Below are 12659 nucleotides of genomic sequence, written 5' to 3' on the forward strand. Positions count from 1 at the left end.
CTTGATAGTCTAGATTATTTGGGGGAAATATTTTCATAAAAGTTGTTAAAATCCTTTCAACCACCACTTACCCACCACCCCAATCACCACCACTGGTTTCTGTTATAATCTACAGGAAACCAGGAAAAGTGTTTTGGATAACCAGTCCTTGAGGAGTAAAACTCCTTGTGTTTGAAATATTTTTCGTAATATTCCCAAATTAAACTTGATTCTCATGCATACATTATCGACTTAATCATGTTTTAAAACATTTAATTTTTGATATGCATAGTTGTTTTGGAGGTCAGGGAGAAAACATAATATTAAAATAATTTAAAAGGCTTTGCTGGGTGTGCCTTGAGTGGAGAAAAAGTAATTAGTAAATGTAAAAGTTAGATGCTATAAATCACAGCAAGATCCTTTTTGACCTACCTCCTAGAGAAATGGAAATAAAAACAAAATTAAACAAATGGGACCTAATGAAACTTCAAAGCTTTTGCACAGCAAAGGAAACCATAAACAAGACCAAAAGACAACCCTCAGAATGGGAGAAAATATTTGCAAATGAAGCAACTGACAAAGGATTAATCTCCAGAATTTATAAGCAGCTCATGCAGCTCAATAACAAAAAAACAACCCAATCCAAAAATGGGCAGAAGACCTAAATAGACATTTCTCCAAAGAAGATATACAGACTGCCAACAAACACGTGAAAGAATGCTCAACATCATTAATCATTAGAGAAATGCAAATCAAAACTACAATGAGATATCATCTCACACCAGTCAGAATGGCCATCATCAAAAAATCTAGAAACAATAAATGCTGGAGAGGGTGTGGAGAGAAGGGAACCCTCTTGCACTGTTGCTGGGAATGTAAATTGATTACAGCCACTATGGAGAACAGTATGGAGGTTCCTTAAAACACTACAAATAGAACTACCATATGACCCAGCAATCCCACTACTGGGCATGTACCCTGAGAAAACCATAATTCAAAAAGAGTCATGTACCAAAATGTTCATTGCAGCTCTATTTACAATAGCCCAGAGATGGAAACAACCTAAGTGTCCATCATCGGATGAATGGATAAAGAAGATGTGGCACATATACACAATGGAATATTACTCAGCCATAAAAAGAAACGAAATTGAGCTTGTAATGAGGTGGATAGACCTAGAGTCTGTCATACAGAGTGAAGTAAGTCAGAAAGAGAAAGACAAATACCGTATGCTAACACATATATATGGAATTTAAGAAAAAAAATGTCATGAAGACCCTAGGGGTAAGACAGAAATAAAGACACAGACCTACTACAGAATGGACTTCAGGATATAGGTAGGGGGAAGGGTAAGCTGTGACAAAGCGAGAGAGAGGCATGGACATATATACACTACCAAACGTAAGGTAGATAGCTAGTGGGAAGCATCCGCATAGCACAGGGAGATCAGCTCGGTGCTTTGTGACCGCCTGGAGGGGTGGGATAGGGAGGGTGGGAGGGAGGGAGGCGCAAGAGGGAAGAGATATGGGAACATATGTATATGTATAACCGATTCACTTTGTTATAAAGCAGAAACTAACACACCATTGTAAAGCAATTATACTCCAATAAAGATGTTAAAAAAAAAAGATGCTAACTTTCTGAGAACAAGGTTTCTCTCTCTCTTTTTCTTTTCTCTTTAAACTTTACTGTATCTGTTTCTTTAACTGGCTGTGTAGATTTGTATTTAAACATTTTTTACAGTTAGCAGGGCGAGGACTGATTAAAGGCAGAGATCATCTGATGTGGGTTCTCTTGCAATTCATTTCTGGAAGTATTCAGAAAAATGCACTAGCTGATTTTCTCCCTGTCATGAAGCTCTTTGACCTTCTGTACCCAGAAAAAGAAGTAAGTTTTACTAAATAGTTAACAATGTGATTAGAATTATGTCTAATTTATGTTTAAGGATTTTAGTGTGATTTTGTGAAAAGAGCACTGGACTTGAAAGCTGGGAACATGGTTCTTTTCCCAGTTTTTATGATTGCTGTGATCATGGGATAGACATTCAGTTTTTCTTGACATTAGTTTACTCCTGTATAAAGTGACGAAATTGAACTAGATTATTTTTGAAGTTTATCTTTTTTTTTTTTTTTTGTGGTACGCGGGCCTCTCACTGTTGTGGCCTCTCCCCTCGCGGGGCACAGGCTCCGGACGTCCAGGCTCAGCGGCCATGGCTCACGGGCCCAGCCGCTCCGCGGCATGTGGGATCTTCCCGGACCGGGGCACGAACCCGTGTCCCCTGCATCGGCAGGCGGACTCTCAACCACTGCGCCACCAGGGAAGCCCTGAAGTTTATCTTAAATCACAGTTGAACATCTAGTATGACAAGCTCTTTCTCTGCATTCTAAATAGGGTTACAGTTTTTAAAAGCATGAAACTGTTTTAATCTATACACATTTGAATGACCACGTAATATCAGTATCTGTTAATATGGTTTTTTTGGTTGTTTGCCAACTGAGTGTGTCACGCTAGTGTTTTATTATATAAGGTATTTGAGTAAAATATGGTATATATTGATGATTGTCATTTTTTAGAAACATTTTATTATGGGAATTTTAAAATGCACAAAAAATGTAGAGTAAATAGAAAAAGACACTCCTGTCCCATCACCGAGAATTTTTTTTTTTTTTTTTTTGGCTGCATTGGGTCTTCATTGCTGTGCGTGGGCTTCTCATTGCAGTGGCTTCTCTTTGCTGCAGAGCACAGGCTCTAGGTGCACAGGCTTCAATAGTTGCAGCACGTGGGCTTATTTGCTCTGCGGCATGTGGGATCTTCCCAGACCAGGGATCGAACCCGTGTCCTCTGCAATGGCAGGTGGATTCTTAACCACTGTGCCACCAGGGAAGTCCAAGAAATATTCTTATTTCATCTTCTTTCCTCATCTTTTTTATTAATGCCGATGATTTTAAAGCAAATTCCAGACATGCGTGTCATTTCACCCATCAATAAACAATATGTTTTATGCTACTCATTTAGATTGCATGTCTCTTATATGTTCTTGGAAAGCATATATGTGACTTTTAGAAACTGTATTCATATTTATCACAGTAAGATAATGATGTGATTAATTTTTTTCGTAATGATGTGTTTAATTTTTTAAGAATAAAATTTTTTTTAATAAATTTATTTGATTATTTATTTTTGGCTTCATTGGGTCTTCGTCGCTGCACACGGGCTTTCTCTAGTTGCGGCGAGCGGGGGCTACTCTTCGTTGCAGTGCGCAGGCTTCTCGTTGCGGTGGCTTCTCTTGCTGTGGAGCACGGGCTCTAGGCATGCGGGCTTCAGTAGTTGTGGCTCACGGTCTCTAGAGCGCAGGCTCAGTATTTGTGGCACACGGGCTTAGTTGCTCTGTGGCATGTGGGATCTTCCTGGACCAGGGCTCGAACCCGGGTCCCCTGCACTGGCAGGCAGATTCGTAACCACTGCGCCACCAGGGGAGTCCAAGAATGAAAATTTAATGATTATGAATGCTTTGTGGCAGTAGGAAAAGCTTGACTAAGCACCTGTGGATTTCAGTTATTTTCTTGGCAAGTAAAAACAATCTTGTGATAGTTTCAATATTTGATAGCTGTTAGATCTTCTGATTTGTTATTGAACAGTCAAAGGACAGTTGGAGCTAAATTATGAGATATAGCAGAAATGGATTACTAAAATACATATAATTAGTTAATTCTACTCTTTCTTATATTTAAATTGTTCTTTTCTAGTTTATCCCAGTTCCTGACATTAACAAACCCCAGTCAACTCATGCCTTTGCAATGACCTGCATTTGGATTCACCTCAATAGAAAAGCCCAAAATGACAACTCCAAGCTACAGATTCCAATACCTCATTCCCTAAAGCTTCACCACGAGTAAGTTGTTTGTAGCTTGACAGTTCATTTTTTTTAATTTAATAAATAGTGGGTTGTAGACTAATATTGGTCTCAGTATTTATGTGAAGTATGGAAATCTTCCCACATCCACTAGAGGTAAGGGTAGATATTTAATGTGTACGTTATAACTAAGGGAACCTGATCAGTTGCAGCAGAAAGCAGCTAGAAGATTAACCAAGCCTGTTTATATGTATGTGGAGATATATATTTATATATTTTTTTTAAATTTTCAAGTCTAATCTTTGCTTTTACATGTTTTACCTTAGTTAAAATACTTAATTTCCAAAACTATGTGAAAATGTTTCAAAATTGTTTAAGTACTTGGAATTTGAGCATGATCTGACTGGGCTATCTTTCACTCCCTGGGCTGCCAGGATTGATTGAGCTGATCTGGCTGGCTGCTCCCTTACATCATTTCCAAAGCTGCGATTACTCAAAGAAGATGCACTCTTTTAGATAGGACTGGGCTTCCGTCAAGGGTGTTAGGAATAGCTGAACTTCTGAAAAGGACTGACTGTCAGATCTCTTCATAGGAGACTATAGGGTAGTCAGACTTCACATTTCATTTGGCTTTCATTTTATGAGGTAACCCTTAACCATTTTTTCTTAGTGACATCTGTAATGAAGGTATATTATTGTACTTAAGCAAACAGATAAGTAGGCTAGTTCATGAATCTGTGAGTTATTTCTTCATTATCTGAATCTTAGTGCAGTATATATAGTACATATTTAACAACCATTCAGTGTTCACTTGTAATTACTTACATTCTTTCTGAAATGCTTCTCAGTCTTTTATATATGTTAACACTATATTTTGGGCAGAAACTATAATACCTATAGGAATAAATATATAGTTGCATGAAATTAAACTTTTTTAGAAATGAAAATTACCTTTCTAGAAATTATTTGCATTTTTTTCTGTTGAATGGAACTTGAAATTTTAGGTTCCTACAGCAGAGTCTTAGAAATAAAAGTTTACAGATGAATGACTATAAGATCGCCCTGCTGTGTAATGCATACTCTACAAATTCAGAATGTTTTACATTACCCATGGGAGCTCTGGTAGAAACTATTTATGGAAATGGAATTATGAGGATACCTCTTCCTGGAACCAGCTGTTTGGCTTCAGGATCTATTACTCCCTTACCAATGAACCTCCTGGATTCACTGACAGTTCATGCCAAAATGAGGTATGTTCTTTTTTATTTATTTCGTCCTATGCCAGGGAATTGATATCAGTGCAGCAAAGACTTGATTTCATGATTATGTGTGTATATTTTTTTTTATGGCCAGGTATATTTTAAAAAACCTTTAGGTTTATTTTATTACAAAAATGATATTGTTTATTATAGGAATTCTAGAATATACAAATAAACCCAAAGAAAATGAAAATAATTGCTATACTCCCTCCATAAGAAATAAGCATTGTAAAATTATATTTATATATATATGTATTGAGTCTTTTTTCTGTGTATAAATATATGAATTTATAGGGGGTATTTTTGTTTTTTCAAAATGTGTTCTTAACCACAGTACTATTTTATAACCACCTTTTTCTCATATAATCTATTACACACCTGTTTTTTGTTTTTTTTAATTAAACATGTTTTTAGATGTAGTGCTCTTCAGGAACACCTGTTTTAATTGCTACAAAGAAGTCTTTTGTGTGTCTATGTATGATTCTTTAGTCAGTTCCACGTAGTTGGATACTGAGATTGCAGTGTCTCAGTGTTATAAAGATGGCTATGAAGATTATCTTTCTGGCTGTCTTTGCACCTTTCTGGCTGTCTTTGCACCTATCCATAATTCCATTTTTATTAAATAATTTGCTGGAAGTAGAATTGCTGAGTCCAGGGATGCAAAAACTGTGATATCTTTCCTATGTTGACTATGCATAAGAGTGCTTTTACAATTGACATTTATGGTTTCTAAAAGACAGAAAGGGCTGTGTTGGGTGTGATTCTAGAACCTCAAGTGCCCATAGGAGCCAAGCTGATAATGTAAGTGAGTGATGCCTGCCTGGGGCTGCGTGAAGGCGAGTCAGGTAATAGTGTGCACGGAAGCCTGTGTGTATAGAGGGGTTGAGGCTGACTGGAGCGGGAGGGGCTCAACTTAACGGTGCTGCCACTTGTGCTAATTTCTGCAATGTAAGAATGAACACTAGTGTATCTAGTTCTTGGTTTTTTTGGAAAGGACTTTTATTTCTAGACTCTCAACCATTAAGTGTTGGCTCAAACTTCAAACACTGCCTAGGTCAAAGAGAATGTATGTGTGGGCCTCCAGGTGGGGGGTCATTGGTTCTAGAAAAACCATGCTCTTTTTCAAATGGTTAACATTGTGCTAGAATTATACAAGCGCTTTACTGGCATATGTGACGAAATTGAGGAAAGTCCCTTTAGTAACTAACGTTTGGGTCTTACCAGTGATTTGTTAAGTAATTCTGTAACAAAAGTTAATTTCTTAAATGGTTTTAGTTACATATTTGAAAAGAAACAGCCTAAAACCATTCGAGCATGTACCCAAATTTTGAGTTGGGTACATGGGTTGTACCCAAATTTTGCTTTTCCGTGAGCAGAGAGATCCTGAGGCACATTGAAAGCAGCGTGGAAACCAGAATTAGTCTCAGGTTGTATAGTGCATCACTACCATGTGTCCTGTACAACCTAAATGATTAAAACAGAGCTGATCCATTTCATATATTTAAGTTCAGATTTATACCAAGTTCTCTATAAGTAAAATAATTCCTGTGTTTACGTCAAAAATAATGAATTTTTATTTTCTTTTATTTTAATATGTTGTTTCTTCTCAGCCTTATCCACAGCATTGCTACCAGAGTGATAAAACTTGCTCATGCAAAGTCCAGCGTGGCCTTGGCTCCAGCCCTAGTGGAAACGTACAGCCGTTTATTGGTCTATATGGAAATAGAGTCTTTGGGCATCAAAGGATTTATCAGTAAGACAGGACTTTCTGGTGTTTTTAACCATTAACGTTTCCATTCATTCAGCGTATACTTTTCTAGTTGCTAGGGATATAGCAGTGTACAGAAATCACTGCCATCATAGAGATTACCTGCTAAATGAGGAAGACAGACAAAAAATGTAAATAATCGAAATATGGAATATGTCAGGTGATAAACCTTACAGAGGAAAATAAAACAAAAAAGAGGGATAAACCCTCACAGAGGGTCAAGGGAGTGGGATGCATGTTTTAAAGTAAAGTTATGGTTAAGAAAGGGGGGCGTGTAATTGTGCTAGGTGCTTGGGATGCAGTGAGCAGGACAGACATGATGCCTGTACTCATATAAAAACCAACGGTCCCATTTGCCTCTCTTTCTGGTTTGCCTGGGGCAGCAATGAGTACCAAGTCTGACTGGCAATAGGCAGGGGGTGTTCCTGCATTGCAGAAGACATTGTACAATGTCTGTTGGTTGTTATGCAGTTCTAAATAATAGATATTTTCTAATATGGAAGTGTTTTTCTGATTTGAGGTAATTTTAACTTTTTATTAATACAGTATCATTTTAACCATGGTTACTCTTTTTTCCAGATAATTGAAAGTCAAATTAAACTTTATTAGCAGGGAGGAGGGGGTGTGATGCAGTTTGTGTATTAGAAAGTGATCCTCATGCTTCAAAAGGTTGGGAACAGTAACGTTATGGAAGTAATTTAAAAGATAACTAAATAAAAATAAAGAAGTGAGGAAGGTTAGAGTAATTTTTTTCCATATCCTCGCTCTTATTTTACCTTTCCAGATGAACTTGAGTATCATTTGTCAAATTCCAGAAAAAAAAAAAGCAAAGTTGGTATTGTTGGGTTGGCCAGAAAGTTCGTTTTGTAACAGAAAAACTCGAACGAACTTTTTGGCCAACCCAAAAATAAGGATCTTGATTTTCTTCCTTAAAATTAAAGTACAAATTATGGAGAAAATTTGGAAAATATATGAGTATATATGTGTGCATGTGTATCTGTATGTTTGTATGTGTGTGTGTTCATGATCAGAATCTTTGCGTGGATTTTATTCGGTGTGACTTTTCTTCAGGTATCTTTTAATACATAGCTTTTACTGATTGGTGCCTTAAACTGTCTTGTTACTCAAGGTCAGCTTTTGCCAACTGTTTTCAAGTCTCATGCCTGGGGGATCTTGCACACGCTTCTTGAGATGTTCAGCTACCGGATGCACCACATTCAGCCTCATTACAGAGTTCAGCTCCTGAGTCATCTTCATACTTTGGCTGCAGTTGCACAAACAAACCAGAACCAGCTCCATCTCTGGTGAGCTCATTGGAGACTGTCTTTCCTTGGATTTATTAGAAACTTTGTTGGAGATGGGGAACTTAATCCATTACCTTACAGTATTTTTATTCACTGTCATAAAACTCCAGGGCTTCTGGAGTGTTTTATTTCCAGTATAGAAGAAGTAGAGTCCAGCTTTTTAAATAGAAACCTAGTAAGATAGTTGAGTTATTGCCTAGGGATCTTTGGACTGAGAACAAGTAATTCTAAGACCTTTGACATTGTATTCTAACTTAGCCCTTTAGAATACTGGATTCAAATATACTTCAGATTATGGTTAAAGTATCACGTCATTTTGATTTTCTTTAAGTGAAAATACATTTCAAATTTTAAAAGATGTACTTTTTGAAATGCTGTGCATCCAGGTGAAATTTTTTAGTCCTGCAGGCTACAAGCTATCTTTTTCAAATGTGTAAAAATGTCAGTTGGTTTTTGCTGTAAAATTTGGCACCTCGGTCTTTTAAAACAAATGAAGCAAAGCTCATTCCCACACAAAAGACGAGTTCATTTGTCTGTTTGTTTTTAACCAAAGAAGGGACATTTATAGTTTGCATGTTTTCCCGTTGTGATTAACCTAGAATTAGATTTAATTCTATAGTTCCGAGATTTTATCTGCAGCTTAATCTTTTAATGATTGTTTTTGTTCTCCCACTTTTCAGTGTTGAGAGCACTGCACTCAGGCTTATAACAGCATTAGGTAGCTCGGAGGTACAGCCACAGTTTACACGCTTCCTTAGCGATCCCAAAACGGTGCTTTCAGCGGAATCTGAAGAACTGAACCGCGCCTTGATATTGACCTTAGCTAGAGCAACTCACGTAACAGGTACAGTGCATATGCAGCCACTACCAACAAAAACAGATGAGTCAGAGTGTGCTGTGTCCCTCCTGACTACTAAGGGGCAGGGGGGAGGGTAACCTACTGAAAAGATTCTTCTCACTTGTTTCCAAAAAGCCAGTTGTTGTTTTGATATCTTCACCATTTCAGTAATTAATGTAAATTCTTCTCTGTGTACTACCATTTTAACTAGGTTGAACATCAGTTTTTGGTCATCTAACATCATTTTAAAGTCACGGTTCCTGAGCTTTTTGGTCTCAGGACCACTTTATACTCTTAAAAAATAATAACAGTAATTGAAATTCCCAAAGATTTTCTGTTATATGGATTACATATATGATATTTACTTTGTCAGATATTAAAGTAGGAGTTTTTTAAATATTAGATTTATTTAAAAATAACAGTAATAAACCTATTGCATGTTAACATACATGATGTAATTTTTATGAAAAATAAACCCTGTTGCCTCCAAAACAAAACTTTAGTGAGAAGTACCATTGTTTTACATTTTTTGCATCTTTCTTTTTTTTCTTATAGAGCTGCTTTTATTTATTTGTTTGTTTGTTTGTTTATTTTTGGCTGCATTGGGTCTTTGTTGCTGTGCGCGGCATTCTCTAGTTGTGGTGAGCAGGGGCTACTCTTCTTTGCAGTGCGCGGCCCTTATTGCGGTGGCGTTGTGGAGCACAGACTCCAGGCGCGCCGGGCTTCAGTAGTTGTGGCATGTGGGCTCAGTAGTTGTGGCTCGTGGGTTCTAGAGCTCAGACTCAGTAGTTGTGGCACACGGGCTTAGTTGCTCTGTGGCATGTGGGATCCTTCCAGACCAGGGCTCAAAACCGTGTCCCCTGCATTGGCAGGCAGATGCTTAACTAGTGTGCCACCAGGGAAGACCTTTGCATCTTTCTTTAATGTCTGATGTAAAGGAACATTGCTGGATTCTCTTATTTGCTTCTACATCTCATCTATTGCAAGTGTTATTTTAGTAGAAGTAAGTAAAAAGGAAATGGCCTCACACAGGTAGGAGATGGAAAGGGGAAGAGTATTTTAATAGCATTTTCAGCTAATTATGAATATTGTTTGATGTCACACAAAATTGAAAAATTGATAGTTTCTTAAATGGAGTACAGAGTCCTATCAGTGAACTCTTCGTACTCTGTTACCTTATAACCCACTGGTCTATTTTGTACATTTAATGGATTTTGTGTTCATGCATATTTTGTAAAGTCATGAATTGTTTTTTTAGAAAACATTGGCTTACTGAGTTCTGTAGATAGAGCTTGTAAATTTTGACACATTTCATTATGTAGTATAAGAAAATTACATTTTTTAATCTCACTACAGATTTCATTCGAAAAATTCTTTAAGTTTTGGAAAACTATTAGGCTTGTGGTAGTGTATATAAGTTTTCCAAAATTCTAATTTTCACTTGAAAGGTCAAATTTTATCATTGGTAAAAGATGCAGTCATTTGTTCTTCTTGAAGTGACAGACTCCCTTTGTTAATTTTCAAGAAAATGTCTGCCTAACGCCCAAATCCAGAAAACTATATGTTCTTTCAAGTAAAATTGGAATTCCATTGAAAGAAAAGAACTAATTTGACCCAGTACTCAATCGCACAAGTATTTTTCCTCAAGATACCCATCATACTTTGGTGTGTAGGTGGAACACCTTATGCGTACTTCCATTTTATCACACAAATTATTACAAATAGTTGTACTTAAGGGCTGAGATACAATCTTTTTTACTACTTTATCAAGGATATTCTTAAGTGAAACTGGCACTTTTTTTTTTTCCCTGCTAAGAGTGTTTTGTGGTGAAGATTACAGTGGCTATTTGTATTGTTTGGTGCCACTGTTTGATTTGTTCTGAGGGCCAGCAGTGTTACCCACCATTGCTTTTGTGCCATCAGTGCACATTTCAACACAGTAAAAAGGCCAATGATATCTTAGTAGTATTATTATTTCAATAGCATTGACCTCATCAAATCCTTGAAAGGATATTGGGGACCCACAGAGTCTACAGACCACACTTTGAGAATAGCTATTTTAAAGAAATAGTTATTGAATTTAGCAACCTCTAATACCTTTGTGTAAACTGTCTTATTTTACATAAATAAACCTCTTTGGTTTAGAGAGTTATAGTCTATAGCTGTTTCAACCACCAGAAAAGATACGTGGTATTTATTAATTCTATTTCCTTGGCTCAGTAAGGTGCTAATACCTCATTGTCGGAGTGAACTAAATGAGCAGTCGTGATGGGCCTGTACCAATCTTTTATCATTGGTGCTCTGTAATTAAAAAAAAAAAAAGATACCAAATGTCTTTTGTCTTCTTTTCACTAGTTATGTTCACATTTACCGATGTGATTACTAGTTAAGTAGTGAATGCACTGCAGTGAAATTCTCTGAGTGTACATACTTGTGACTTTCCTGTGAAATCATTTATGAATTGTGGGCATGATCTTTTATATCTGGGTTACATTTGTTTGCTTGTGTTTAGATTTTTTTACAGGCTCTGATTCAATTCAGGGAACTTGGTGTAAAGACATCCTTCAGACCATCATGAGTTTTACTCCTCATAATTGGGCTTCACACACTCTTAGTTGTTTTCCAGGCCCACTGCAGGTAATTTCATCTTGAATTATATATTGAATATACAGTATATGAAATCATTCTTCCTATTTACTGTGTTATTCTAGAGAGTTTTGATGATACCCAGAGAAAATTAACTTTTATTTCTTTTTTTTGTAAATCCTTGCTATTACTTCCAAAATCTCTTGAGTTTTTCCTTGTCTTATTATAGGACTGGATATGTTTCTAAAAATTTAATTGTTATGGCTTCATCTTACTAGTGAACAGTTTTAATTTAACACATTAACTGAAAAATTCTTTCTCATAGAACAGCAATGGGGAAAAATACAGTGTAATGGAGCTTCACAGAATACACATCATGTACATTTGACTGATTTTTTAAAATCACACAAAGAGAAAAACTATAAACTTGGCTTTTATAATATGGAGAAAGGAAAACCTCATCTGTCTTCCACTTTGCAGAGAAAATTTTAGGCATAATGAACATCTGTTTTCTGTAACTTCTAATAGGGCTGGAACGGTAGGTCTTTTCAAACTTATCAGAATCACCTGGAGGGCTTGTTTAGCTAAAGATTGCTGGACCCCAGCTGCGGAGCTTCTGATTCAGTAGGTCTGGGATAAGGCCTGAGAATTTGCGTTTCTTACAGGTCCCAGGTAATGCACTGATACGGATGGTCTGGGGACCATACTCTGAGAATCACTCGGCTGGTGTAATGGATTTCCCTTATAGATATACTAAAATATGTAACCAAAGAGTACTTAAGTTTCTTTTGCTTTTCCATTTTTTTTTTCCCCCAAAGATGAGCAGAAGTATCAACAGATGATTGAAGAAAGTTTGAAATTCAGGCTTGCTTGGAATTTCTGTTTAGGAAATCTAGGAAAGAAATCTTACAGATCATCCAATCAAGCCTTTGTATTTTCCCAGTGTAGAAATTCAGGCCTTGATTACTGAGCTGCTTGAGGTCACCTGGAATTGATTAGCGTCAGAGTCAAGCCTGGGGCTGGTTTCTTGACTCTGTAGCCATAGCCTTTTTTTTTTTTTTTTTTTTTTTTT

The 12659-nt window shown here is 36.8% G+C and overlaps 1 protein-coding gene across 2 annotated transcripts in view; it reads left to right on the top strand.

Moving 5' to 3' along the window:
- MED23 (mediator complex subunit 23) overlaps positions 1-12659 on the top strand; it is a 42426-nt gene that overhangs the window by 18650 nt on the left and 11117 nt on the right. For both annotated transcript variants that reach the window (XM_007456541.1, XM_007456540.1), the window contains 7 exons: positions 1723-1866; positions 3726-3871; positions 4837-5082; positions 6702-6844; positions 7989-8163; positions 8844-9007; positions 11514-11638. In XM_007456541.1, coding sequence (XP_007456603.1) covers positions 1723-1866; positions 3726-3871; positions 4837-5082; positions 6702-6844; positions 7989-8163; positions 8844-9007; positions 11514-11638 — 1143 coding nt within the window. The remainder of the gene's footprint in view (positions 1-1722; positions 1867-3725; positions 3872-4836; positions 5083-6701; positions 6845-7988; positions 8164-8843; positions 9008-11513; positions 11639-12659) is intronic.

This window comes from Lipotes vexillifer, unplaced genomic scaffold (genome assembly GCF_000442215.2).
Source record: "Lipotes vexillifer unplaced genomic scaffold, Lipotes_vexillifer_v1.1 scaffold438, whole genome shotgun sequence".
Taxonomy (NCBI): domain Eukaryota; kingdom Metazoa; phylum Chordata; class Mammalia; order Artiodactyla; family Lipotidae; genus Lipotes; species Lipotes vexillifer.